The sequence below is a fragment of the Apodemus sylvaticus genome, chromosome 1 (assembly GCF_947179515.1).
Source record: "Apodemus sylvaticus chromosome 1, mApoSyl1.1, whole genome shotgun sequence".
Lineage (NCBI taxonomy): Eukaryota > Metazoa > Chordata > Mammalia > Rodentia > Muridae > Apodemus > Apodemus sylvaticus.
Genome location: NC_067472.1, coordinates 22,794,303 through 22,818,095, shown reverse-complemented (window position 1 = coordinate 22,818,095; position 23,793 = coordinate 22,794,303). Strand labels below are relative to the sequence as shown.

The following is a 23,793-nucleotide window of genomic DNA, read 5'->3' as shown; positions in this document are numbered from 1 at the left end:
TATCCTGCACTCTCTGAGGGGCGAGAAGTAAACTCTGCCCAAAGGGCTCTGTAGGATGTTCATTGTGAAAGGTGTGTTTATTATGTGAGCTAACCGCATGGCTTCACTGGTGATTAATCAACTCTGATGTTACTATAGCACACTCAAGGAAGTTTCCTAATGACTGGGAAGCTTTACTGAGTAAACATTACTTTATATACAAGTATATGATTTACCTTCAATGCCATAAATTCCCAGTGATCATCAGTCTAAGAATGCAGATGTTTGAACAATGTTTGGATCAAATGATTTACTTGATTAGCCCTCAGTTTAGATTGCATGTTGGAACTATCTAGGGTATTTGGAAACAAACAAACAAACAAACAAACAACAGTACGTGGTGCCCTTGCTGAGGCACACCCGCACCCTACTTACCCCTTCCCCCGAGGTACTAGACATAGTGAGTCTAGTATAAAAGAGAGTTTATTTGGGGGTGTGGGAAGGGGAGTTGAGGCAGAGAAAGCGAGGGGACAGAGAAGTATATAGAGAGAGGAGAAAAGGAGTGAAGAGGAAAGGGGAGCCCGACCAGGAATATGTGGAGAGAGGATGGGAGAGGAGGAAAGAGGCCTTAGAGGGCCCTATCTGGAAATTGCAATGTAACTGTTGGGCGGAGCTAAGGAGGAAGGCTAACAAGCTAATACTGGGTCCCACCCCAGGCCAGTTACAACAGGATTTCAGGGTGGAGCAGTGGAGAGTAAGAGTGAAGAACAGCTTCTGTTTGTGTATTTTAACAGGCCGGAGTCCACAAAGAAGAAAGATTAAAGTATAAGTAGCTGATTGGACTCTTAGGCTTTAGAAACACCCGCTGAGTTGGCAGCTAGCACTATAAAAGCCCTGGGCTGCTAGCCCGCAGGAGTCTCCCCAGAAGAGAAAGCTGCCATGGATCTGGTCACGTTCCTGGCGCTCACTCTCTCCTGTCTGCTTCTCCTCTCCCTCTGGAGACAGAACTCTGGGAGAGGGAAGCTCCCACCTGGCCCCACTCCTCTCCCACTTGTTGGAAACATCCTTCAGATAGATGTGAAGGACATCGGCCAATCTATAAAAAAGGTAAGTGTTTGTTAAGCTTCTCCACTGTTACAAAAGAAAACTAATCTCTGCTATTATTTGTTTTCTTGTAAAGCCAATATTCCCACAGCTTCTCATGTATATAGAATGCCACAGTTAAAAATAGTGGAATTCTGTAGAGCATACACATTCTCTCTCAGAGCTTGCGTGTGCGTACGAGAGTGCCCGTGTGTGTGTGTGTGTGTGTGTGTGTGTGTGTGTGTGTGTGTGTAGATGTAGGTGTTGCAAGTGTGGGTGAAGAGGCCAGAGGTTGAAGTTGTCCGTCTTCCTTTTTTTTTTTTTTTTTTTTTTTTTGTGACAAGGTAGGGTTGGTCACTGAACCTAGAGCTCAGTGATTGGCTGTTCTGGCTGACCATCAAGTCTCAGGTTCCTCCTGTCTGTGCCTGCCCAAGGCTGGGATTATTGATAGACTGGAGAACACCTACCTTTTATGTGTCTGTTGGGCTCTTGAGTTTCAGCCCTCATGATTGCACAGCAAGCATTTCTCCAACTGAGCCATCTCCCCATACCCAAGGGATTTTAAAAAATGCAGATTTCTAATTATTAGCCATAGAATGCCCTGAGAAGAGCTCAGCAGGTGACTCTTTGAAGCAAGTTCAAAGCAGCTGCACATTTGTCCAGTGCAGGCTCTGGGAGCTGACTGCCCAGGGAGCAGAAACCAGCTACATAGGGCTCAAATTTCGGTCTTTTATTTACGAGCCAGATAATACTGAGTTGAATTTGAAATTCCCTGGGCTTCAGTCTCCTTAGCTGTTAAATAAATAAATGTGGTCAAGGCGTTGCGTTGGCCAGTTGTGATGATTTCTTTCATTAGATAGCATCATGCTGCCTGTGGCAGTTATTAAAAACAGTACAGTTTTTATGTGTGAAATCTAGCAATGTCTAAAGATGTTTTAGAAGAATAAAAAAAAAATATGGGCTGGAGAGATGGCTCAGCCGTTAAGAGCACTGACTGCTCTTCCAGAAGTCCTGAGTTCAATTCCCAACAACCACATGGTGGCTCACAACCATCTGTAATGGGTTCTGATGCCCTCTTCTGGTGTGTCTGAAGACACCTACACTGTACTCATATAAATATAATAAATAAATCTTTAAAAAAAGAATAAAAATTATCAACAGTATGATGACATCAGTAGATCATGAATGATTTAGACTACATATTGATTTTTTTTGCTGTTATTTGAATGTTTTTTTTTTCTTTTCAATTTTACAGTTCTCAAAAGTCTATGGCCCTGTGTTCACTCTGTACTTTGGCATGAAGCCCTCTGTGGTGTTGCATGGGTATGAAGCTGTGAAGGAAGCTCTTATTGATCTAGGAGAGGAATTTTCTGGAAGAGGCAGCTTTCCAGTATCTGAAAAAGTTAACAAGGGCCTTGGTAAGCATGAGTACCAATGTGCGCATGTGTGAGTTGAGCCTTGGCCATGCAGAGGAGACTTGATGAGCTCTTTAGGCAGCGATGGACCATCAGGATGGCACTAGGGTGCCAGTTCCCTGCCTGCCTCCTGACTACTTTCTGTTTCCTGTTCTGGTAGGAATCATTTTTAGCAATGGGAAGAAATGGAAAGAAATCCGGCGCTTCTCCATCATGACCCTGAGGAATTTTGGGATGGGCAAGAGGAGCATTGAGGACCGTGTTCAGGAGGAGGCGCGGTGCCTTGTGGAGGAACTGAGGAGTAGCAAAGGTAGGTGTTGCTTAGTGTCACACTGACCAGCTCGCTCCCTTCTGTAGTGACCTGGGAACACCTCTGGGATAGCCTGCATTGAGGGCGATGCTCGGCAATGCTACGCATGAAAAATGGTTTGGTACGGAGAACCAAGGAAGCTTTTGTAGCTCGGTGCCTTCCGTGTTTGCACTTGGGGTGGAGATAAGATCTTGTTAAATTCTGTTTTGTGCCAGACGATGCTTTCCAACAATGCCATTTCATGCACCAAATTTGGCAATGTTTCCTCCCTGACCTAACTGTGGGCTAACTATTCTAGCACATTTCACTAAGAAATCTTTGCGAGAGGACATTACGGAATGGGACATGAAACCACCCATGCTTTCACTTAGCTCTGGTTGTAGAGGCTCCCTGACAGTCATCTCTGGGGTTCTTTCACGGCCCGTGTCTGCAGGACTCACAGCAATGGTGTTCATCCCTGCTTTCTAGTCCCCAGGCATCGTTAATGCCTCTGAGTGCTTGTGATTTGCTGCTCAGTTTTTGACTATTTAAAGACGTCACCTGAAGTAATTTCATGTTACACACAGTGCACTTTGTTGTTTGCATATTTCACAAAAAAGGGAAGTTTTAAATTGATTTATTGAACCAAATCTTAAATATTATTAATGTGTTACCTCAACTTCCCTACGTGTAAGTCGGCTCTATTTCACTCCTTCTCATGTTATCCTCTATCTATAATTTTGTACTAATTGTTTTATTTTCTATATTTTGTGAGGCTATGACATCTTGGGCTGCCCCTCCCAAGAATAGGATTTAACTAACTAACAATAACATATTCTTTCCCCAAGGTATGCTTTTGGCATACAGTCCAGCCAGTCTACAGCCCTCAACCACTTCCTTTAGTAAATGCCCATGCACTGGGTCCTTGTTCTTGCTGTAAAGCCATTTAGGGCCAGGGTGTGGGACAGTTAAGGACCCCTCACGATCATGGCCCAGAGCTTTCTGCATACTTTGCAATTCTTAGCTTCCTCGGTTGCCTTTTGCCCTTTGCCCACAAGCTCCAGCAAAGGCCTGGTCTCTGCTTCTCTTGGCCAGCTGCTTCCTCCCTGGGGACTGTCTTTGTCCTTTCTAAGAGAGTCTATTGACCAGCACCCTGATCTGCAAGCCTCACAATATCTGAGTGAAAACAGAATTCTACCTGGATTTTGAAACAATTAGATTTAGAGTTATAATACTGATGGTAACTTTTTACCTACTATTGGTACCACTCATCTGGAGATGCAGTTGTCAGAGTAAATATGATTTTTAGCGTGGATTCCCAATGACTTTGATACTACATGTCTCTTCAAAGTGAACTAGGAGGGAAGATTGAAAATCAGACTTGCACTGTGAACCCCCTTCCCCCAAATATGAAATTAAGAATTCCAATGATTATTTCTTTCTCTCCTATGTTAAAATTAAAAACTAATTCTGAATACTCAGTGTCATGGTGTGCTGTAACAGAAAAGGAGCCTGGCTTAGGCTAAATGGGCTTCTTGGTTGAATTCCCCATCACTTCTGCACAAATACCTCTCAAAACTAACAAATAATAACTGTACATGTTTATGGCACGTGCATATATGTGCAGTGATAACGTAGTAACTAGCATCCCGTCTCGCTAGACATCATCGGTTCTTCAGAATCAGAATCAGTGTCTACAGTATCAGTGTTTTCTAGTTTTTTGTAAACTATGTAAGGAATCGATGTGAACTGCAGCTACTGTGCTCCACTGTGGAGAACTAGTTTCTTCTTCCTATGTAACTGTATTCCCCCCGCCTCTGGCCTCTCTATTCTTCAAAAACATCCCTTTAAAGCTTTCATGAACATCAATCTATTTTGCATTTTGTAAGATAATCTTGTTTGTTTGTTTGTTTATTTATTTATTTATTTTTTAGTTTCCACTATGAATGAGAACATGGAATATTGGTTTTTCTGTGACTGGCTTGTTTCACTTTACATAATACACCCCAGACATATCTATTTAGTATAAAGAACATGATTTCATTCTCTTTAGACTTTTCATATTAAAGTTTATTCATATTTTAGTAGAAGAATTTTGCTGAAAATTGCCCACAAAACAGTTTGCTCTGATTTAATTTGTTTTTATGTAATGTAATGAGCTAATATGATGCTGAAATTAAAAACTTTATAGAGGTTGGAGAGAGTGTGCATGAGTTTATCACATTTGGCCGCTCTTGCAGAAGACCTACAGTTTGGTTCCTAACACACACCTGAAGGTTTACAACTCCAGATCTAGGGTATCTGATTTCCCATGATTACCTCTGATGAAACCAGGCATGCATATAATGCCCATACATGCATGCAGGCAAAACACGTACACAGATAAAATAAATAAATCACAGCCAAAAAAAAAAAAAAAAAAAAAATTGTAGTAGTCTGTTGATGGTTTGATGCAATAGCACAGACCTCCACAAGAGGGCGGGCTTTGACAAACAAATGTGAGCTCTGGTTGGTGATCTTAAACATTATTTTCTGAACAGGAAATTTCTGTCAGTTTTGTTTTTGAACTCTGAAATAAGAAGTAAAGGATACTACTTATCAATTGAATCTTATGTTTGATCTGTACGTGATTCAAATTAGAAATGAAAATTTAAAAATTTAACTTATTTTAGGCAAACGAAGCTATCTTCTAAAAATTGTGTTCAGTTTTACTTTTTAAAAACTGGCGCTAGAGATTAAATGTAGGCTCTTGCATCTGCTAAGAAAGCACTCAACTGATGTATATCAAAATTTTTGATTTCACTGTTTTTTTGCTTTTTGTTTTTATTGGATATTTTCTTTATTTACATTTCAAATGTTATCCCCTTTTCCAGTCCCCTCCCCATGAAACTCCCTACCCCATCCCTCCTCCCTTGCTTCTATGAGGGTGCTCCCCCACCCATCCACCCACTCCACCTCCCCACCCTTGAATTCCCCTACACTGGGGCATCAAACCTTCCAAGGACCAAGGGCCTCCCCTCCTATTGATGCCCAACAAGACCATCCTCTGCTACATGTGTGGCTGGAGCCATGGGTCCCTCCATGTGTACTCCTTGGTTGGTGGATTTGTTCCTTGGAGCTCTGAGGGGGGGGGGTGTCTGTTTGGTTGATAATATTGTTCTTCCTATGGGGTTGCAAACCCCTTCAGCTCCTTCAGTCCTTTCTCTAACTCCTCCACTGGGGACCCCACTGGGGAACCTGTGCTCAGTCCAATGGTTGGCTGCGAGTATCTGCCTCTGTATTTGAAAAATATGGAACGCTTCATGAATTTGCATGTCATCCTTGCTCAGGGGCCATTCTAACCTTCTCTGTATCCAATTTTAGTATATGTGCTGCCAAGGCGAGCACCCATGTGTTGTGTTGAGATAGAGCCTCTAAATCAATCGTGTCCAGGATTGTCTCAAACTTAGTGTAGCTCAGGCAGTCTGTGAACACAAAACTCTCCTGCTTCCTCTCTACGAGTGGCTAGGATTACCTCTCTGCATCACCAGGCCATGATGTGTTTATTTTTATTAATTAAAGTATTATTTATTGTTGTTTTTATTAAGGATTTATTTATTTATTTATTTATTTGATATATTCTTTATTACATTTCAAATGATTTCCCCTTTCCAGGATTCCCCCCTCCCCAAGGATTTATTTCTTTATGGTGTTTTGTCTGCATGCATGTATGCATACTGGAATAAGGAATCGGGTCTGATGGAACTATGGTTAGACATGGTTGTAAAGTGCCATGCGGGTGCTGGGAATTGAACTCAGATCTTCTGCAAGAGCAGCTAGTGTTCTCAGCTCATGAGCCATCTCTCCAGCACCCCATAAATAATATTTCTTTGTCTTTTTTATATCTTTTTACTCTTCTCCCACATAATACCTGCATCTCCTATAATCTTTCTGTTTTGGGTCTTCCTTACTGCCATTTATATTTGCAATTCCTTTAAATATTCATCTGTGTTAAAGATGTGTAGGTTGTTATTTTCTTCCTTCCCTTATGAATGTTTAATTTTCTCTAAACTTTCTAGAGAGATGTGATTCTGTGTTTGTAATTGTTAGATCTTTACAATTGTTTTGTTTTGCTTTTCCTTTCTCCTCCTCCTCTTCCTCCAACTCCTCTTCCTCTTCCTCCTCTTCCTCCAACTCCTCCTCCTCTTCCTCCAGCTCCTCCTCCTCCTCCTTCTTTTGAGACAAGAGTCTTGATGTAGTTCAGACTGGCCTGGAACCTTCCAACTGGCGGTGGTGGAGAACTCTCAGCTCTCCTCATGTATTTCCTGAGTGTTGGGGTTACAGGCAGGGACGGCCATGCCTAGCACTATTTAAATACCCATTTTAAGACCATCTCTTTCACATCATTCTTCTTTTGGGCCCAGTGTGTAAACAGAGCAGAGACACTAACACACTGTTTGGGTAACCATCCAGAAACAAGCTCAGAAGGAGTTATTTTTTTCCATTAATTTGTTTATTTATTCACCTTTCATCCCAATTAGGAGGAGTTATTAAATCAGGTCTGAGAAAAGCAGTGAGCTGGTTTTCAATATGCCATAGTTCTACCAATAGAGAATTTCTACGAACTTATTTTATTATTTATTGATTGGTTTTTTGAGAAAGGGTTTCTCTATGAAACTGCCCCTGGCTCTCCTAGAATTGGCTCTGTAGAACATGCTTGGCCTTGAACTCACAGACATCTGCTTGCTTCTGTCTCACAACTGTTGGGATTAAAAGGGTGTACCACCACCACCCAGCTAAGCATGTTTTTATTTTTAAGCTATTTACTTTATTTTATGTGAATTGGTGTTTTGCCTGCATGTTTGTCTGGGTCAGATTTTGGAGTTACAGACAGTTGTGAGCTGCCATGTGGCTGCTGGTATTTAAACCTGGGTCCTCTGGAAGAACATTTAGTGCCCTTAACCTCTGAGCCATCTCTCCAGGCCCCTCTACAAACTTATTAATTCATAAAATACATCAATATGTTATTAAAGAGTCTCTTACGTACATGTATCAGCAGTTATTTTAATTTACTATTTCCCATTATCCAGGTGCTCCCTGTGACCCCACCTTCATCCTGGGCTGTGCTCCCTGCAATGTGATCTGCTCCATTATTTTCCAGAAACGCTTTGATTATAAAGATCCGACTTTCCTTAACTTGATGGATAAATTTAACGAAAACTTCAGGCTCTTGAGCACCCCATGGATACAGGTGAGGCCAATAGGCTTCCTTTCTAAGGAGCCATCTGGTCTTTTTTCTCTGAGAAGGCCACAGGATCACATGGACTAAGCTGTTGAGTAAATGTTTTATTCGTTTTAGAGATGAAATGTGCAACTTTCTGTTTTCTCCCTTCCTTCTTCCCTCTTTGCCTCCCTCCTTCCCTTGCTCCCTCTCTCCTTTCCTTCTTTCCTCCCTCCCTCGCTCCCTCCCTCCCTCGCTCCCTCCCTTCCTTCCTTTCTTCCTTCCATTCATCCCTCCTTCCCTACCTCCTTCCTACCTTTCTTTCTACACACTTCCTTTTCAACTCTGTGTATGGTGTGTGTGTGTGTGTGTGTGTAGTGTGTGTGTGTGTTTGTGTGTGTGTGTGTATGTAGTGTGTGTGTGTGTGTATGTAGTGTGTATGTGTTTGTGTTTGTGTGTGTGTGTCTAGGGGGATCTAGGTGCCTACAGAAGCCAGAGCTGGAGTTATGAGTGGTTATGAGCTTGCTGGTGTGAATCAAACTTCAGTTCTTCAAGATGAGCTTGTTCTCTTAGCTGCTACAACTGCTGAGCTGTATCCCCAGATGTTGATGCTAATCTTTAATTTTTCCTTTGTAGTTTTTGTGTTCTGCAGCCAGAAGTGTTAGTAAGTTCCTAAACTATATGTTTTGCCACATTTGTTCTCCAAAGTCTGTTTCTTTAGTTGCTGACAGATTCTACCTTCTTATGAGTAGATGAGAGTTATAGATGACAGAGCAGAAAGGGAAGAGAAGGAAGGAAGAAGAGAAGAAGACAATGTAGAGATACAAACAGAAGAAAGGAAAGAAGGCAAAAATGAGAAGTAGGACTGAAGAATGGAAGAGACAGAGAGGAGAAGTCCCCACCAGACTGGCTGTGTGCCCAGGCCCAGCCCCGAGTTAAGGAATCAGCAGAAGTAAATGCTTAGAACTTTCCCCCAGGTATTTTCTTAGTTTTTACCTGTCATGGGTGTGCCTTGGCTCTTTGAAAACATCAGTATACATGGATCGTTTTGGGTATCCTGATTTTCCAAAGGTAGTCTCTTTTTCCTATAGTTTCTTACTGTTCTACCCGGGAGCTTTAATTGTTCAGAAGAGAAGACAAATGCCTGGATACAGGCCTGGAAGTCAAGCCCCGACCCATGAAACCTCAAAAGTCAAAGCACTACCTTGGTACTTGCAAAGGCATGCCCAGCTTCTTGGGGCTTGTTGAAATCCTTCTATCACTAACGGGCTTGTCTGCCAATCAAAGTTAAAGTCATTTTCATCTCATTACTTAGCATGATTCTTTTTTTTTTTTAAAGATTTATTTTATTTAATGTATATGAGTGTTCTATTTGCACGTACACCTGCATGCCAGAAGAGGGTATCAGGTCACATTATAGATAGCTATGGGCCACCACATGGTTGTTAGGAATTGAACTCAGGATCTCTGGAATAGCAACCAGTGCTTTTAACCACTGAGCCATCTCATCTGCCAGCAGTGACTTTGTAATTGAGGATATCAAAGACAGAGAATATTTGGGAGCACAGATGCTGCCAGGAATTTCTGAGAACTGGGGCTTCCATATCAAAGACCCAGGCTAGCTGAAGCTCGTGCTCTAGCTGAGAAAGTAGTCTAGGTCAGGTTATTAAGATGATTGACATCTGGGGTGTACAAAACATAACTCTGTGTTGGGTTGTCATGTTCAATAACATCATCATCTACCAAGCTGGCATCCTATGCTGTAGGAGATAGTTACATGATTTTATAGGAGTCATTTGACCACTGCTGTATATAAGTATTTGTCCATAAAATATAGAATTGAGTTTCATGTTATCCTTGAGCCCTTCCCAGCTATAAAGCATGGTTGATTTTATTCCTGAGACCAATTGTAGAAGTAACAGGGAGTGACTGCTCTGTCTCTGGTTGACTGAACTTCCTTAACCTTGTAGTGTATTTTATACAGAAGAGTCATGGCCTTCCTGTAGTTTAAGATTGGAGGTAAAAATGAGAGAGTGGATGAAAGATGCTTTAGTAATGTAAAAGTTATTGGCTTGATTGTTGGAGATGCTTGTCATCTCTGGTCATGTGATCAGTGCAGTCTCTGTCAGCATTTCTCTTTATACACGTCATGTACACTGAAATGTTTCTCTTCAAGTTCACCCTAGTTTTTAAAACTGTATTCTTTTCTCATATATTGTATCTCGACCACAGCTACCTCTCCCTCCAGTCCTCCCACTCACCCCCTCCCTTCTCCTACAGATCTCTTCCTTTGTTTCCCTTCAGAAGAGAGCAGGCCTTCCGGGAATATCAATGAAACATGGCATAACCGTATAACATAGTAAGACTAGGCACAAACCCTCATGGCACTCTGGATGTGGCAACCTAATAGGAGGAAAAGGGTCCCAAGAGCAGGCAATAGAATCAGAGATACTCCTGCTCACACTGTTAGCAGTTTCACAAAGATATACAACCATAACATATATGCAGAGGATTTAGCGCAGACTCATATAGGCTCTGTGCTATATGTTGTTGCTCTGGTCTCTGTGGGCCCTATGAGCCCTGCTTAGTTGATTCTGTGGGTCTTGCTCTTCTGGTGTCTCGACCTCCTAGTTTCTACAGTCATTCTCCGCTCTTCTGCAGGGTTCCCCTTCCTCTACCTAATATTTGGGCTGTGTCATTCTAGTCAGGGTCATGGTACTCATGGCTTAAGTTTAATTAACGGTCTTTAATTTTCAAGGTCTGCAATACTTTCCCTGCCATTATTGATTATTTCCCTGGAAGTCATAACCAAGTACTTAAGAATTTCTCCTATGTAAAAAACTATGTTTTGGAGAAAGTAAAAGAACATCAAGAGTCCTTGGACATGGACAATCCTCGCGACTTCATTGACTGTTTCTTGATCAAAATGGAACAGGTAAAATATTATTTGTTGTGTTGCATTATTTGATTTATTGATCATTTCTGTAATTATTTGGAATGCATGGCTGTTCAGTCCAGAAGCACATGGTAAACACTTTAAGTACCTGCTGTGTGCATGGAACTAGTCTAACAGCCATGGAGAGTTTAAAATTACACTGTTAATAACTGAAACTTGTGGGCACAGCTTTTAGGTACTAACAAGATGTCTGAGTAAAGAGAGAATATGCACCATGTGAAGTAGAAGAATAAACAAGTCAGGTATTAAAAATACCCAGCATTGAAGTAAAAAGGGACATGGTTTTATATCAGAGTATGTGGGAGAAGAAGAAACCTGCTGAGCAAGTTTCCTGGATGACTTGAGGTTTGATATAGATTTTCAAGTATTTTCAGTGAGGAACAGGGGAGAGGATTTCACCTGGGCACAATGAAGTGATGCGGTAAAGAGATGGCCCAGAGATCCACAGTTGAATATAGTTGAAGTGATTATCCACAGATGAGGATGTGGACATGGTTTTCAAGCACTCTACAAACATATGTATTGACATGAGAATCTGTATCTATGAGTATGAACAGGAGTCTAATGCAGATAACACTCAGGGTAAATTTCCTGTGAACTCCATAGAATGATTTATATGGTTAAGCATTGATACTGAAAAGGAGTATTAACATGGGATTTATCATCTGCTTGCACTTTAGCTTGATACATGTCTAGATTGTAGATATGCAGATTCAGAAATAAATTCAAAGTGTTCATTTTATATTCTGAGAGTCCATCAGTTTTGTTTTAGTTAATGGGATGGATGCTGGAAATAGCAGGAGCTATGTTGGAAAGTTTGGTAGTAAGAAGTCTTCTGTGCCTTGGTAAGATTAACCAAAAGGAAAGGATTGATATGGTCAATTAGCGTAGGGGTAGGGAAGGCTTAGGAACCATTGCAGAATTGGGGTGGAAAGATTCTAAGAGCTAGAGATCAGAGAGGACTGGACCAAAGCAGTTCATTCAGGAAGGACTGACACACTCATGTACTCATGGCTGCTGTGGCTGTCTGCTCAAAATCTACACAAGATCAATCCAGGCCCTAGTCTTAGCTGAGGACCTGGGGATAATTGATGGCTTCTGGGGATATGATGAATTGGTTTTCTTTAAGGATGTGGTCCCCGGCAAGTCTATCATACACACAGGTTTGTGTGAGCAGCATAAATTATGACATAACATAATTTATGTTATTCTTTCATAACTTATAGTTATTCTTTCATAATTTATAATTCTTTCATAATTTATAGTTATTCTTTCATAACATATAACACGTCATGTGTTATGAAAGAATAACTAAGTTGAGGGGGAATGGAGCGATGGGAATGGATCTGGGAGGAGTCAGGAAGAGGAGAGTTAAGTAAGATCAAAGTATAGTGTATGACTGAATAAAGTTCTCAAAAAATTAATAAAGTATTACAAATATAAAAGAATAGTGAGAGTGAAAGTTTGGAAACTGGGTGCGAAGCACAATATAGACATAATAAAGACGTGTGTAAGTACAAACACACTGACTCCTTGAACTGAGGGGAGGCAAAGAACAGAGGAAGCTGAACAGAGATGACTGTGGAGAAGAAAGCCAGCTCGTGAACAGCCATTCTTTCTCGTCACCACTTGTATCATTAGACAGAGAGGTGGGGCTCATTCGTCAAAGCAAGAACGAAATGTTGACGAGGTGATGGTCGAAGCATTTTCAATGGAGTTCAGGTCACCATAGGGAACGAAATGAATGAGGAAGTAACAATGGGAAGAAACTGGTGGAAAAAAGAAGTCAATTACTCTCATTCTGCGCCTATCCCTGATGGAGGAGAATTATTATTACCACTGAGATGGACTTCCATAATGCTGTGAAGACTGTTCCCCTCACTGTATTAAGTGACCGCCAAGGTCTCTCTTACTTATTTACCTTCAGCTTTTTGCTTCGGTGTTATATTTAAAAATTGTTTTGGTCCTTAGACCTATGTATAGTATTATAATCTAGCTGTTTACTAACTATGGCTTGATACCATCTGTGTATAATTTTGTGTGTGCATATTTTTGTATGCACAAGTATACACTTATGTACAGATGTGTGCATGTGTATGGTTTAGAGGCCAACCTTAGATGTTACTCCTCATTACTGGTCACTCTGAGAGTGACTCATCGGCCTACAGAAATCAAGTCATGCTCTGGTAGCCCTGTGGAAACATAGTCTTCCTCTCTTCAGTACACATACATACACACACACACACACATCATGATCAGGTCAAGTATCTGGATCCATGCATGGACTTCTGTAGACTATATCAGTTTGAATCATGTGTAGAAATTCCTACCAGTATCACAAAACATGTAAAAATCAGAATATTCACTAGAGTTTCTGAAGGTGACTGTGTGTGTCTCTCTCTATGAACCCTGCCATATTGTCATGGACATGTCTCTCATGAGTAACATCAGAGGAGCCTGGAAGGAGAAAGAAATATGGTATCTTCTTCCATTTGAGAGTTTCATACATGCTTTGATAAATTTTTCACTTGTGTGTCTGTATTTCTTCTTTCTTTAAATGATCCCTTATAAGGAAGCTTTTTCCAGGGTTTTAAAGGGGCCTCTTTCCCTCAAAGGCCCTGTCATGTTGCCTCCAAAATGCGACACTATCCTTTCCAATGCTCTCCCACTGCAGGCTCTGAATGATCACGGCTCTGTTCTCACAAGACTCTCTCTCTCTCTCTTTTTAAATAAAAAATATTTTTTATTGAATATATTCATTTACATTTCAAATGCTAAAACCTTTCCCCGTTTCCCCCTCCCCAAAAACCCTCCTCCTCCCACCTCCTGCTTCCAAGTATATGCCCCTCCACCCATTGCCACCTACCCCCCTCGATTTCCCTATGCTGGGGGCATCTATTGAAGGCTCTCTCTCTTAGTAAAGCTCACATATGAAATACCTTTATTTATCAACTCTTTTTTTGAAAAACTGACATTATTTTTATTAGATATTTGCTTTATTTACCCAAATTTCCTGACTTGCATTCCCCTATACTGGGGAATCAAGCCTTCACAGGATCAATGGCCTCTTTCCTCTCATTGATGTCTGAAATGGTCATCCTCTGCTACATATGTAGCTGGAGCCATGGGTCCCTCCATGTGTACTCTATGGTTGGTGGCTTAGTTCCTGGGAGCTCTGGGGTACTGGTTGGTACATATTATTATTCCTCCTGCAGGGCTGCAAACCTCTTCAGCCCTTTGGGTCCTTTCTCTAGCTGCTGCATTGGGGACTCTATATTCATTCTATTGGTTGGCTGTGAGCCATGGGTATTTTGATCCACTTTCCAATAAGGATCAAAGTATCCACACTTTGGTCTTCCTTCTTCTTGAGCTTCATGTGGTCTGTGAATTGTATCTTGGGTATTCTGAGCTTTTGGACGAATATCTTCTTATCAGCAAGTGCATACCGTGTGTGTTCTTTTGTGATTGGTTACCTCACTCAGGATGATATTTCCTAGCTCCATCCATTTGCTTAAGAATTTCACGAATTCATTGAAAAACTGACATTCTTATTTCTGCTAGTTTTACACATGTCAGAGTTCATCATGAGGAAGTCAATATTGTTACTAATTAAATTCTTTAACAGAAGAATTAGTTGCAACATCTTTCAGAACTGTCATTATCCTTGTCATGGCTTGGATCTTGCAAATGTCTTACAAAGACCTGCTTGGTTTTATCTTTTACCCTTCATGTCTTAATCCCTCGTCCCTTTTCCCTTTATTCGCTTTCCGCCTGTGGAGGTGAGTAGCTCTGCTTTACCACACTTCTTTTTACCATACTGTTCTATCTCCTTGGGTTCTCAGTGTCCCAGGACCAAGCAGTCAAGGACCAAACAGCACTGAATCTCTCTTCTAATTAGTCATGTTTCTTGGTGTATTGTCAAAGTGATGGGAAACTGACTACATTGCTTTAAACTTTTCTATATGCATCTATAAGTATAACTAAAGTAATATATGTTTGGGTGCAATGTAGTACCTTGATCCACAATGTTATGAAATTTTCAAATAAGGCCAATTTACATATACATTACCTCACATGAATATCATTTGTGGTGAGAACATTGACACTCTACAACTGTAATAATTTTACAGGAAGGGACATAAGGAGTGGGTAGACTAATACTTCCTACTATCCTGTTTAGTCATTGTAGTTTTAGTACTAGACTTTGCATTGTTTAAGGTTCCAATCTTTAAGAACGACCTGAATTATTTTTGATTCGTTGTAATTAAGCATGCCAGCAAAACAAAATAATATCCACATAAATCCTAGGAAAAGCACAATCCCAAGTCTGAGTTTACCTATGAAAGCTTGGTGGCTGTTGTAACTGACATGTTTGGAGCTGGAACAGAAACAACAAGTACCACTCTGAGGTACGGACTCCTGCTGCTGCTGAAGCATACGGACGTCACAGGTATGACTGCAGGCGGGGAGCTGGGGAGGCACTACCCGTGTCCTTTACTGGGTCTCTTGTAGGATCCCCATTATTAAAATTGTTCTGTTGCTTGCTGTCACATGTACATATGAGGAGGAACTAAAAATGAGGCAAGTTTTCACAATGGGAGATAGTGACTGAGAGAAACCAGATAGTATGAACAGTAGCAGAAGCATGCAGCTCTGATTTGAGCGACTTTACTCTGATAAGGTGTTTGAATTTGATGGGTGGGGTCTATAGCAGGCACATATGTCACCTGCTAGTGAAGGCTGGTACATTGGTTTCCAGAGGCATACAATGTTATGTATGTGTCATAGTGTATTTTTGATTACCATAATAAATTAATAATGGAGACTGTATACTTTATAAAGGAAATTATACTTAGCTTCCAATTCTGGAGGCTGGGGTGAATAACACCGACATTTGTAAGTCTCTGGTGAGCACCCTTGTTGGATGGGATCTTACCAGCTCCAGCACATGAGAGAGTGGTGTATGACACATGTGCAGGGGGAATTCAGGGGCAGTGTCAGGGTTTCTCATAACAACCCTTCTATTTTTTAGCTTTAGGATAGACAGTGGATGATGTGGATATGTGGAATCTTAGACAGAGGAGAGACACAAGTGACAACTGGATGAATTCTAATAATTGAAAATTATCTCTAGGGTTTGAAACATGTTTGAGCATTTATAATAGTTCCAAGCTAGTATCCAATATTAGGAATTTAAATAAGATCTTTTATGTCCAAGAATGTATAAAAGATATAGCAAAATCATTTCCTTACATGTGAGAAATATTTATAAAGTTACACTGATATAAGAATGAGCATGTATATTATAAAAATATAGCTAAAAATTATAACTGTCCTCCAGGAGAGAGAGGGTGTATGTGTGTGTGTGTGCGTGCGTGCGTGCAGAGTGTGTGTGTATGCATGTGTGTGTGTGCGTGTGCATGTGTGTGTGTGTGTGTGTGTGTGAGAGAGAGAGAGAGAGAGAGAGAGAGAGGTGTCTGTTTGGGGATGTTGTCTATTTTATATGTAGCAATAAATAAGTGATTCCTCATCTCCTTTAAAATGAATGCTAAGAAATTGTAAATAGTATAGTAAAACAATAGAAATGCCAGTTACCTCTAGATATGCACATAAATTGCCCAAGATACTGAAAGAATGTTTCAAAGTAAGTCCTTTTGGCATATGAGGAACATACAGAGAATCATTCAGAATTTTCAGATAAGAGCACACACACATTCATCAGCCAAGAGAATTCAATTGCTACCTTATGCTAATTTGATTTGATGCTAATTCTTTTTTATTAGATGTATGCTTTATTTACTTTTCAAATATTATCCCCTTTCCTGTTTTCCTCTGCAAAAATCCCCTATCCCATCCCCCCTCCCACTGCTCACTAACCCACCCATTCCTATTTCCCTGTCCTGGCATTCCCCTACACTAGGCAACAAGCCTTCACAGGCCCAAGGGCCTCTTCTCTCACTGATATCCCCCAAGGCCATCCTCTGCTACACATATGGCTGGAGCCATGGTTTGGTAACTGTATATGGGATGGATCCCCCAGTGAGACAGTTTCTAAATGGCCTTTCCTTCAGTCCCTGATCCACACTTTGTCTCTGAATCTCCTCCCATGGTTTGTTTTTTTTTTTTTTTTTTTTTTTTTTTTTTTTTTTTTTTTAATATTTACCAGTAACTTTGCCGAATAGCTAAACTCTTCTCTGACTAGATCATAACTTAAGACAACCCATTTACTCTAACCTACATTCTGCCATGTGTCTGGTTACCTGTGCTCAGATACCATGTAGCCACCTCATCACAGTTTCTTGGATGAATTTCGCAGGGGTGGCACTGTTCCAGCATCCATTCTGCCTTCTGGATGTCTCACTTCCTATTTCCTGCCTAAGCTATAGTCAACCAAATTTGTTATTGACAGGTGTCACATCCATGTAGACTCAAGATAATTTCTCCACAATTACCCCTTTAGTCCAATAAAAGCCTCTTTTTCTTTTAAATAAAAACTGCATACAAATGTAAGAATTTTGAAACAATTTTGAAAACTATAAGGTAAGATTTACAATTATAATGACCAGTCTACTGTATTTGGCAGTTGTAGAAAATACTTAACTTTCTATCCTATCTTGTGTTTAAGGTTTGTTTTTAAGTCAATTTCTATCCTTACCTGTATTAGGAACCTAAACATATCTTACACCTCAGATATATTCTTAAACAACATAAGCTTAGTTGTGAGACTATAACTATATAGTCTTCATCCCTGTTAGAGATCTGATGAATAAATATTACCTGAGTAAGTAGGTCATGCAGGCAAGCAGCTTCCTAGACCAAGAATTGACAGACAGCAGGCTATCTGGACAGCTACCCAGTAATCTCTGTAAAGTATTGATCTTCAGCCTTCTGTCCCAGTATATCTGACCGACAGATTTGTAAAGCAGGAATTATGAAGGACTTTTTTACCCTAACTTGGCAGTGTGCAATAGTCAACTTTCCTTTGTTTAAGTGTGTGCATTTTGGACAGCATTCACAAAAAAAAAAAAAAAAAAAAAAAAAAAAAAGAAAATAAGAATTTGTGTCTTTGAGGGGATAGCAATTTCTTAGTTCATATTTATAAGACATCTGTATAGTGAAGCATTTATGCATTCTGATTTATATTGATTATCCTGTACAATAATATGTAGAAGTATATTTACTTAATGAATGCCTGGTTTCTAGGTGTTATATTTCTCCATGCATTACAAGGGTAGATGTGCTTAGGGCTATGATGCCGTTGGGACACTTTCCTCGTGTTCCATATTACCCTGACTTGCTCTGACAGTTGTGCCAGTTTTCTCCCATTGCATCATTTTCTACTTTGCCTTACTAGCTAAAGTACAGGAAGAGATAGAACGTGTAGTTGGCAGAAACCGGAGCCCCTGCATGCAGGACAGGAGTCGCATGCCCTACACAGATGCTGTAGTGCATGAGATCCAGAGATATATTGACCTTATCCCCATGAACCTGCCTCATTCAGTGACCCATGATGTAAAGTTCAGAAACTACTTCATCCCCAAGGTAAGCTTGTTTCACATAGCAACTTATTGTTTATGAAGTTCCCAGATTCATACTTTGGTTCCTACTATAGTTGCAAATATGTAAGAGAATAATTAAAAGTAGTAATATGTAAAAATAACTTAAAAAGAAAAGTATAGCTCTTTGATATCATAATCTTAGAAATGTGGAGTTTCCAAGTTTTCTTTTTTCTTTTTCATTAATGATTACTAGCTCACTTTTGTTGCTGTGATAAGAACCATGACTAAGGGAGGAAAGGATTTATTTATTCTCACAGGTCAGAGTCCACCATTGAGGAAAGTCAGGTCAGGAACACTGGCAGGGCAGCAACTCCACCAGGGCAGGGACTTGAAGTAGAAGCATGGAGGAATGCTCCTTGCTGGTATTCTTTCCATTGCTAGTGTTCAGAAAGCTTTAGTATACAATCCAGGTTCACTTTTCTGGCACCACTCATAGTGGGCTGGGTCCTTTCATGTCAACTATCAGTCAAGACAGGCAGACTAATAGGTCCATCTAAACAAATCAATTCCTCATTTGAAGTTCCCTCTTATAACTCTGGGTTGTATCAAGCTGATAGCTGAGATAACTAGGAGAATACCTGTATTTAAAAAGCACTTAAAGGGATATATAAGTGAGTTTTTATATATTATATGCATATAGGATATAAAGGTGTTTAGAACTATATTTTAGTTTCTTAAACTTATCACATTTAATACCTAAAAACTTTAATGAGTGTTTCCAAAGACTGAAAAATTTCTTACTATTTGATAAGCAAACTCACACTGAAGTTATCAGTATAGGAAAATTACCCCCCACATAGCTTAAGATTACATTTTCTAGCTATACCAAGATTTTTTTATAGATTTGAAGTGAAAACTTCTCATAGTGCAATAAAGGAATAAGTCTACAATTTGCTTCTCCAAAATTGAGAACATTTCCTTTAAAACAATTATTTTTGATATAACAATTGTTTTGAAAAATCAAACCCACTTGTCCCAGAAAATCTTCCTCTGTCTGGTTTCTTGTGCAGGTTTTCTTGGAGACTAAAGTCCAATGTGTGTTTTGAGCAAGGATTTAAAATAGGTATTGTTATATCAATAGCCTGCTTCATCATTTTGTGGCCCTGGATACCCTATGGTCCCACTTGTTGTTAACACTAAGGATCATGTTCCTAAGAGAGTGTTTTCAGATCCTCTGTTGCTGATGTTCTTCCTTACACATTAAAACAAACCAAAACCCACCACCACTACCACTGCTGCCACCACCCCCAACCCCACCACACCACACTACCCCCATCCCCACCACACCACCACCACCACCACCATTACCACCACCACCACCACCACCAACAACAACAACAACAAGAACAAGAAGAACAAAACAAAACCCCAAAACCTGCAGGGTGGAATTTAATCTTTTAGTATCATTTTTTCCAATTAATTTATCAAGAGTTTTAATATTAATTGACAGTCCTTATCTGGGTATTCTATTTTATAAATAATTTACCATCAGCTTATAAAATTTGTCAATACTTTTAAAGATAAATCTAATTTTTGACAATTTCTCATGTGTCAATAATATAGCCTGACCACACTTACCTTCTCCCTCCCTCCTTTATTTTTTATTTTTTTATTTTTATTTTTATTTATTTATTTATTTATTTTTGAGAAAGGTTTTCTCTGTGTAGCCCTGGAACTCACTCTGTAGACCAGGCTGTCCTCAAACTCAGAAATCCGCCTGCCTCTGCCTCACAAGTGGCAGGGATTACAGGCGTGCACCACCACAGCCCAGCTTCTTCCTCCTTTCTTATTCCCCTCTGTCTTTCACCAAACATCTTCCAACAATTTCTCTTCTCATTCTCATATCTTTTTGTTCTGTCTTATGACCTACCTCATTTAACGAGGGCCAACAACATTTACATGGGTGTGGCACTATATCCTCTGGAGCTTGAGGAACTAAGTGATCACACTACTAATTAATGATCCTTGCCTGAATTGATCATTCTGAGTTGTTTTCATTTTCACCTCTCTTGTACTTTTTAAGGTAGGGTTTATCTGTGATGATGAGGCCCCCACAGTTTTGAAGTGTATGAAGCACATAGTACACCTCAATGACAAGTGCTCAAGTGATGGTATACCTGCCAGTGGTATATTCAAAATTATCATTAATCAGGCCATATCTCCATTTAACAAAAGCTGAAGCAAAGGATTCTCAGTTATCCTGACCTTCCCAGAATGAACAAAGACTTCTATCTAAAAACCATAGCCAATATGAGTTGAATGAGAATAGAAGTGATAAATATAGCACAAAATAAGAGACCTTAGAATGCTCGTCCCTAAATGGAATATCTGTATCGCACTTCCTTTTTCAAGGCTAAGGGATCATTATAGAAGAGAGGGCAGAGAGATCATAAGGACCAGAGGTGGTAGATACATACAAGGAAACAGTATCTTCTGGACACATGTTGATATTATACTTATGAACTTATGTTGTGTGACAGCACGCATGAGACCCATTCAAGTTCGAATCAGAGCATGGAGAGGGGAGGTGGGCGTGAAGTTCTATCCTGAGCTGAGGAGCTAGTGTCAATTCATCTCTGTTTGTGTAAATGTCATGGGATCCAGTACTTTCATTGGCTTAGGTAAGTTCCTTCAATTTGCAGTCAGGTTGGTTTAGGTAAGTACCTCAATTCTTCCCATTCAGCTTTTGTTACATCTGCTGGCTGTTTTCAGGGTACCACGGTAATAACGTCACTGACATCCATGCTGCATGATGACAAAGAATTTCCTAATCCAGAGAGGTTTGACCCTGGTCACTTTCTAGATGAGAGAGGCAACTTTAAGAAGAGTGACTACTTTGTGCCATTCTCAGCAGGTAACAGAAATTCATTTCCATTTGTACTTTGGAGGACGTAATGGGATTTTAGGATTAGATGCAATTTCTATGGTGATTTTGCTGGGACTGGTAGATTTTCTGCTTGTATGTTGTAAGAACGTCCACTTTAATGACTATATATTTTCTTTACTTATAATAATTCCTCTTTGCTGGACCATATTAGTAAGAATCAGAGTCTAGCAAAGGTGCTGTTGGACATGACATTATAAGGGAAGAGGAATTTAACCTGGCTACTGGGTTCAGTGTGTTGTGGAGCAAAGGTGCAGGCACAGGGCTGTGTGTGCCAGGACATGTAGATCCAGGGCAAAGGGGGAGCGTTTTTTAAAAATTTATTTATTTATTTATTTAGTTTATATTCCAATATCAGCCACTGCTCTCTCCCAGTACCCACACCCCAACACACACGCAAATCCTTTTCCCATTCTACCTTCCCCTTAAGGGGAAGCCCAGGGGGAGCTTACTCCTTTGGGTCTCTGGTTTCAGGTTCCATGGTTTGGACATGCCTCAACCCCACTCCTGCTCGGAGCCTGCTCCCCACAGTCCCATGGCTCTCTGTCCCCACACTTATTAATTGTACATGGCCTCTGTAGGTAACTGCCAGCTGCCTAGGAGCTCCTCCTTTAGACTTTCCTCTTCTACCATAGTATCTAAGTTCACATTTTGAGTATGTCCTGTGTGTCATCCTTGTCTCCCAGACAGATTTGGGAATGAAAGTGCCCTAGAAAATGTAACAGGCTCTGCAGAGACTCAGTCTGAGTTAGGGAAGTAGGTGAGTCAACAGGGCACTATAATCTAGTTGGATTAGTACTGTGAGAGAGGCAATGAGAGGAAGGTTGCTCAGATCTTCTTTCATAACCAAACAGTATTATTCTAAAAGGTCAGATGAAAGGTGGCTGTCTCATAGGGATCAAGGAATTAAGAAAAGAAGAGGAGGCAGGGTACCAGACAGGAGGGGACACTGTCTATCAGTGCAGGAGGTCAGAATCTGCTGAGCAAATGCAGCCTGGGAAAGACCTTGGGCATGTAAAGGGACACTGTATGATTCCAGAGTCCCTAGTGTTTCCTTTACAATGATCCTACACCTTGAATGTCCAACCATAGTGCACCATTATATGTGCTGAGTCTCTGAGCATGCTGTCACTTACATTTTTTGCTGTAGAGTTTGATTCTTATGCTGGTGGTAGACAAGAACAAAGCAAGATGTGTGTACAGAGCTCTTCTTTTTAAGGAACTCACTTTGGCAAGGTGGCAAAAGATAAAGCATAGAATTCAAGCAATCTCTGCTATGTAGAATCATGTATATGATGAGGGTAAGATTCTATTATGAGTACAAGGATCATAAAGAGGAGAGGCCACAGTTCCTGAGGGAGTGTCAGATGATGACTTGAAGTGCTTCGTCAATGGGGACTTGAAGCTTTCAACTTCATGGTGTTGGAGGTGGGCGAATGAAGCTGTTTGTGGAGAATGTTATATGGTGTCCTGTGAGAATGTTATATGGTGTCTTCTATCCACATGCTGAACAGCTCATTGACTACTGTATAATCTCCATGTCGATTCACAGATGATTCAGGAACAAATCTTTCCCCCTTTTTTCTTCTCTTTGCTATTACAGGAAAGCGGATGTGTGCAGGAGAAGGCCTGGCTCGCATGGAGCTGTTTCTGTTCTTCACCACCATTTTACAGAATTTTAACCTGAAGTCTCTGGTTGATGTAAAGGACATTGATACAACACCAGTTGTCAGTGGATTTGGCCATGTGCCCCCTTCATACCAGGCTTGTTTCATTCCTGTGTAAAGGGCAGACTCCCTATGGTCTCATCTGCAGTGTCTCCTCTGAGGGTCCTGCCTGATTCATTATTGGTACTATAGTGCCTTTCAGTCACATTTTCCTATTCCCTTCCTATCCAGTGAATATCAAACCTCATTGAGCAGAATTCCCTGAGTCTATACACAGTTCCTCTCCCTGTTCCCTATATTTTGTGACACTCCTGAGCAGTATTTACATAGTAAGTGCTGATACTTAAATGGCTCAGTTAGTATTTATACTATGTGTTCACTATAAACAGCAGAATCTTTACACTATGACAATTCAGAATCATCTGTCCCCTGCATGTGCTAAATAAAAACAAATTTTTGGACCAGTTCTCACTCTTTTTCTTATGGTCATAATGCAAGGAAGAAGTAAAGAAAACAAACTCTTAAGAGGCCATATTTGTTTTCATAAAGATTTATACAGAAAGGAAGCAAGATAGCCTTAAAGCTTGGAATACCCAAGATACAATTCACAGACCACATGCAGCTCAAGAAGAAGGAAGACCAAAGTGTGGGTGTTTCAGAACAAAATACTCACGGGAGCAAATACAGAGACAAAGTGTAGAGTAGAGACTGAAGGAAAGGCCAACCAGAGACTGCCCTACCTGGGGATCCATCCCATATAC

At 40.4% G+C, this 23,793-nt stretch overlaps 1 protein-coding gene and 1 non-coding gene across 2 annotated transcripts; one reads left to right on the top strand and one right to left on the bottom strand.

The window, feature by feature from the left end:
* The first annotated feature begins 705 nt into the window (after positions 1-705).
* Positions 706-23,499, top strand: LOC127677239 (cytochrome P450 2C11). Its single transcript, XM_052172372.1, has 9 exons — positions 706-1,086; positions 2,318-2,480; positions 2,638-2,787; positions 7,836-7,996; positions 10,725-10,901; positions 15,231-15,372; positions 18,277-18,464; positions 21,194-21,335; positions 22,969-23,499. Exons 1-9 carry the CDS (start codon positions 919-921, stop codon positions 23,148-23,150), a joined length of 1,473 nt encoding a protein of 490 aa, XP_052028332.1. The 5' UTR covers positions 706-918; the 3' UTR covers positions 23,151-23,499.
* On the bottom strand, positions 6,051-6,153 carry LOC127676616 (U6 spliceosomal RNA). Its single transcript, XR_007976071.1, has one exon. It is a non-coding gene; the product is annotated as a U6 spliceosomal RNA (small nuclear RNA).
* Positions 23,500-23,793: the final 294 nt, after the last annotated feature.

Coding starts and splice junctions, on each gene's coding strand:
- LOC127677239 (XM_052172372.1), top strand. CDS start 919: ATGGATCTGGTCACGTTCCTGGCGCTCACTCTCTCCTGTCTGCTTCTC. Junction 1,087..2,317: donor TCGGCCAATCTATAAAAAAG/GTAAGTGTTTGT, acceptor TCAATTTTACAG/TTCTCAAAAGTCTATGGCCC. Junction 10,902..15,230: donor TCTTGATCAAAATGGAACAG/GTAAAATATTAT, acceptor CATAAATCCTAG/GAAAAGCACAATCCCAAGTC.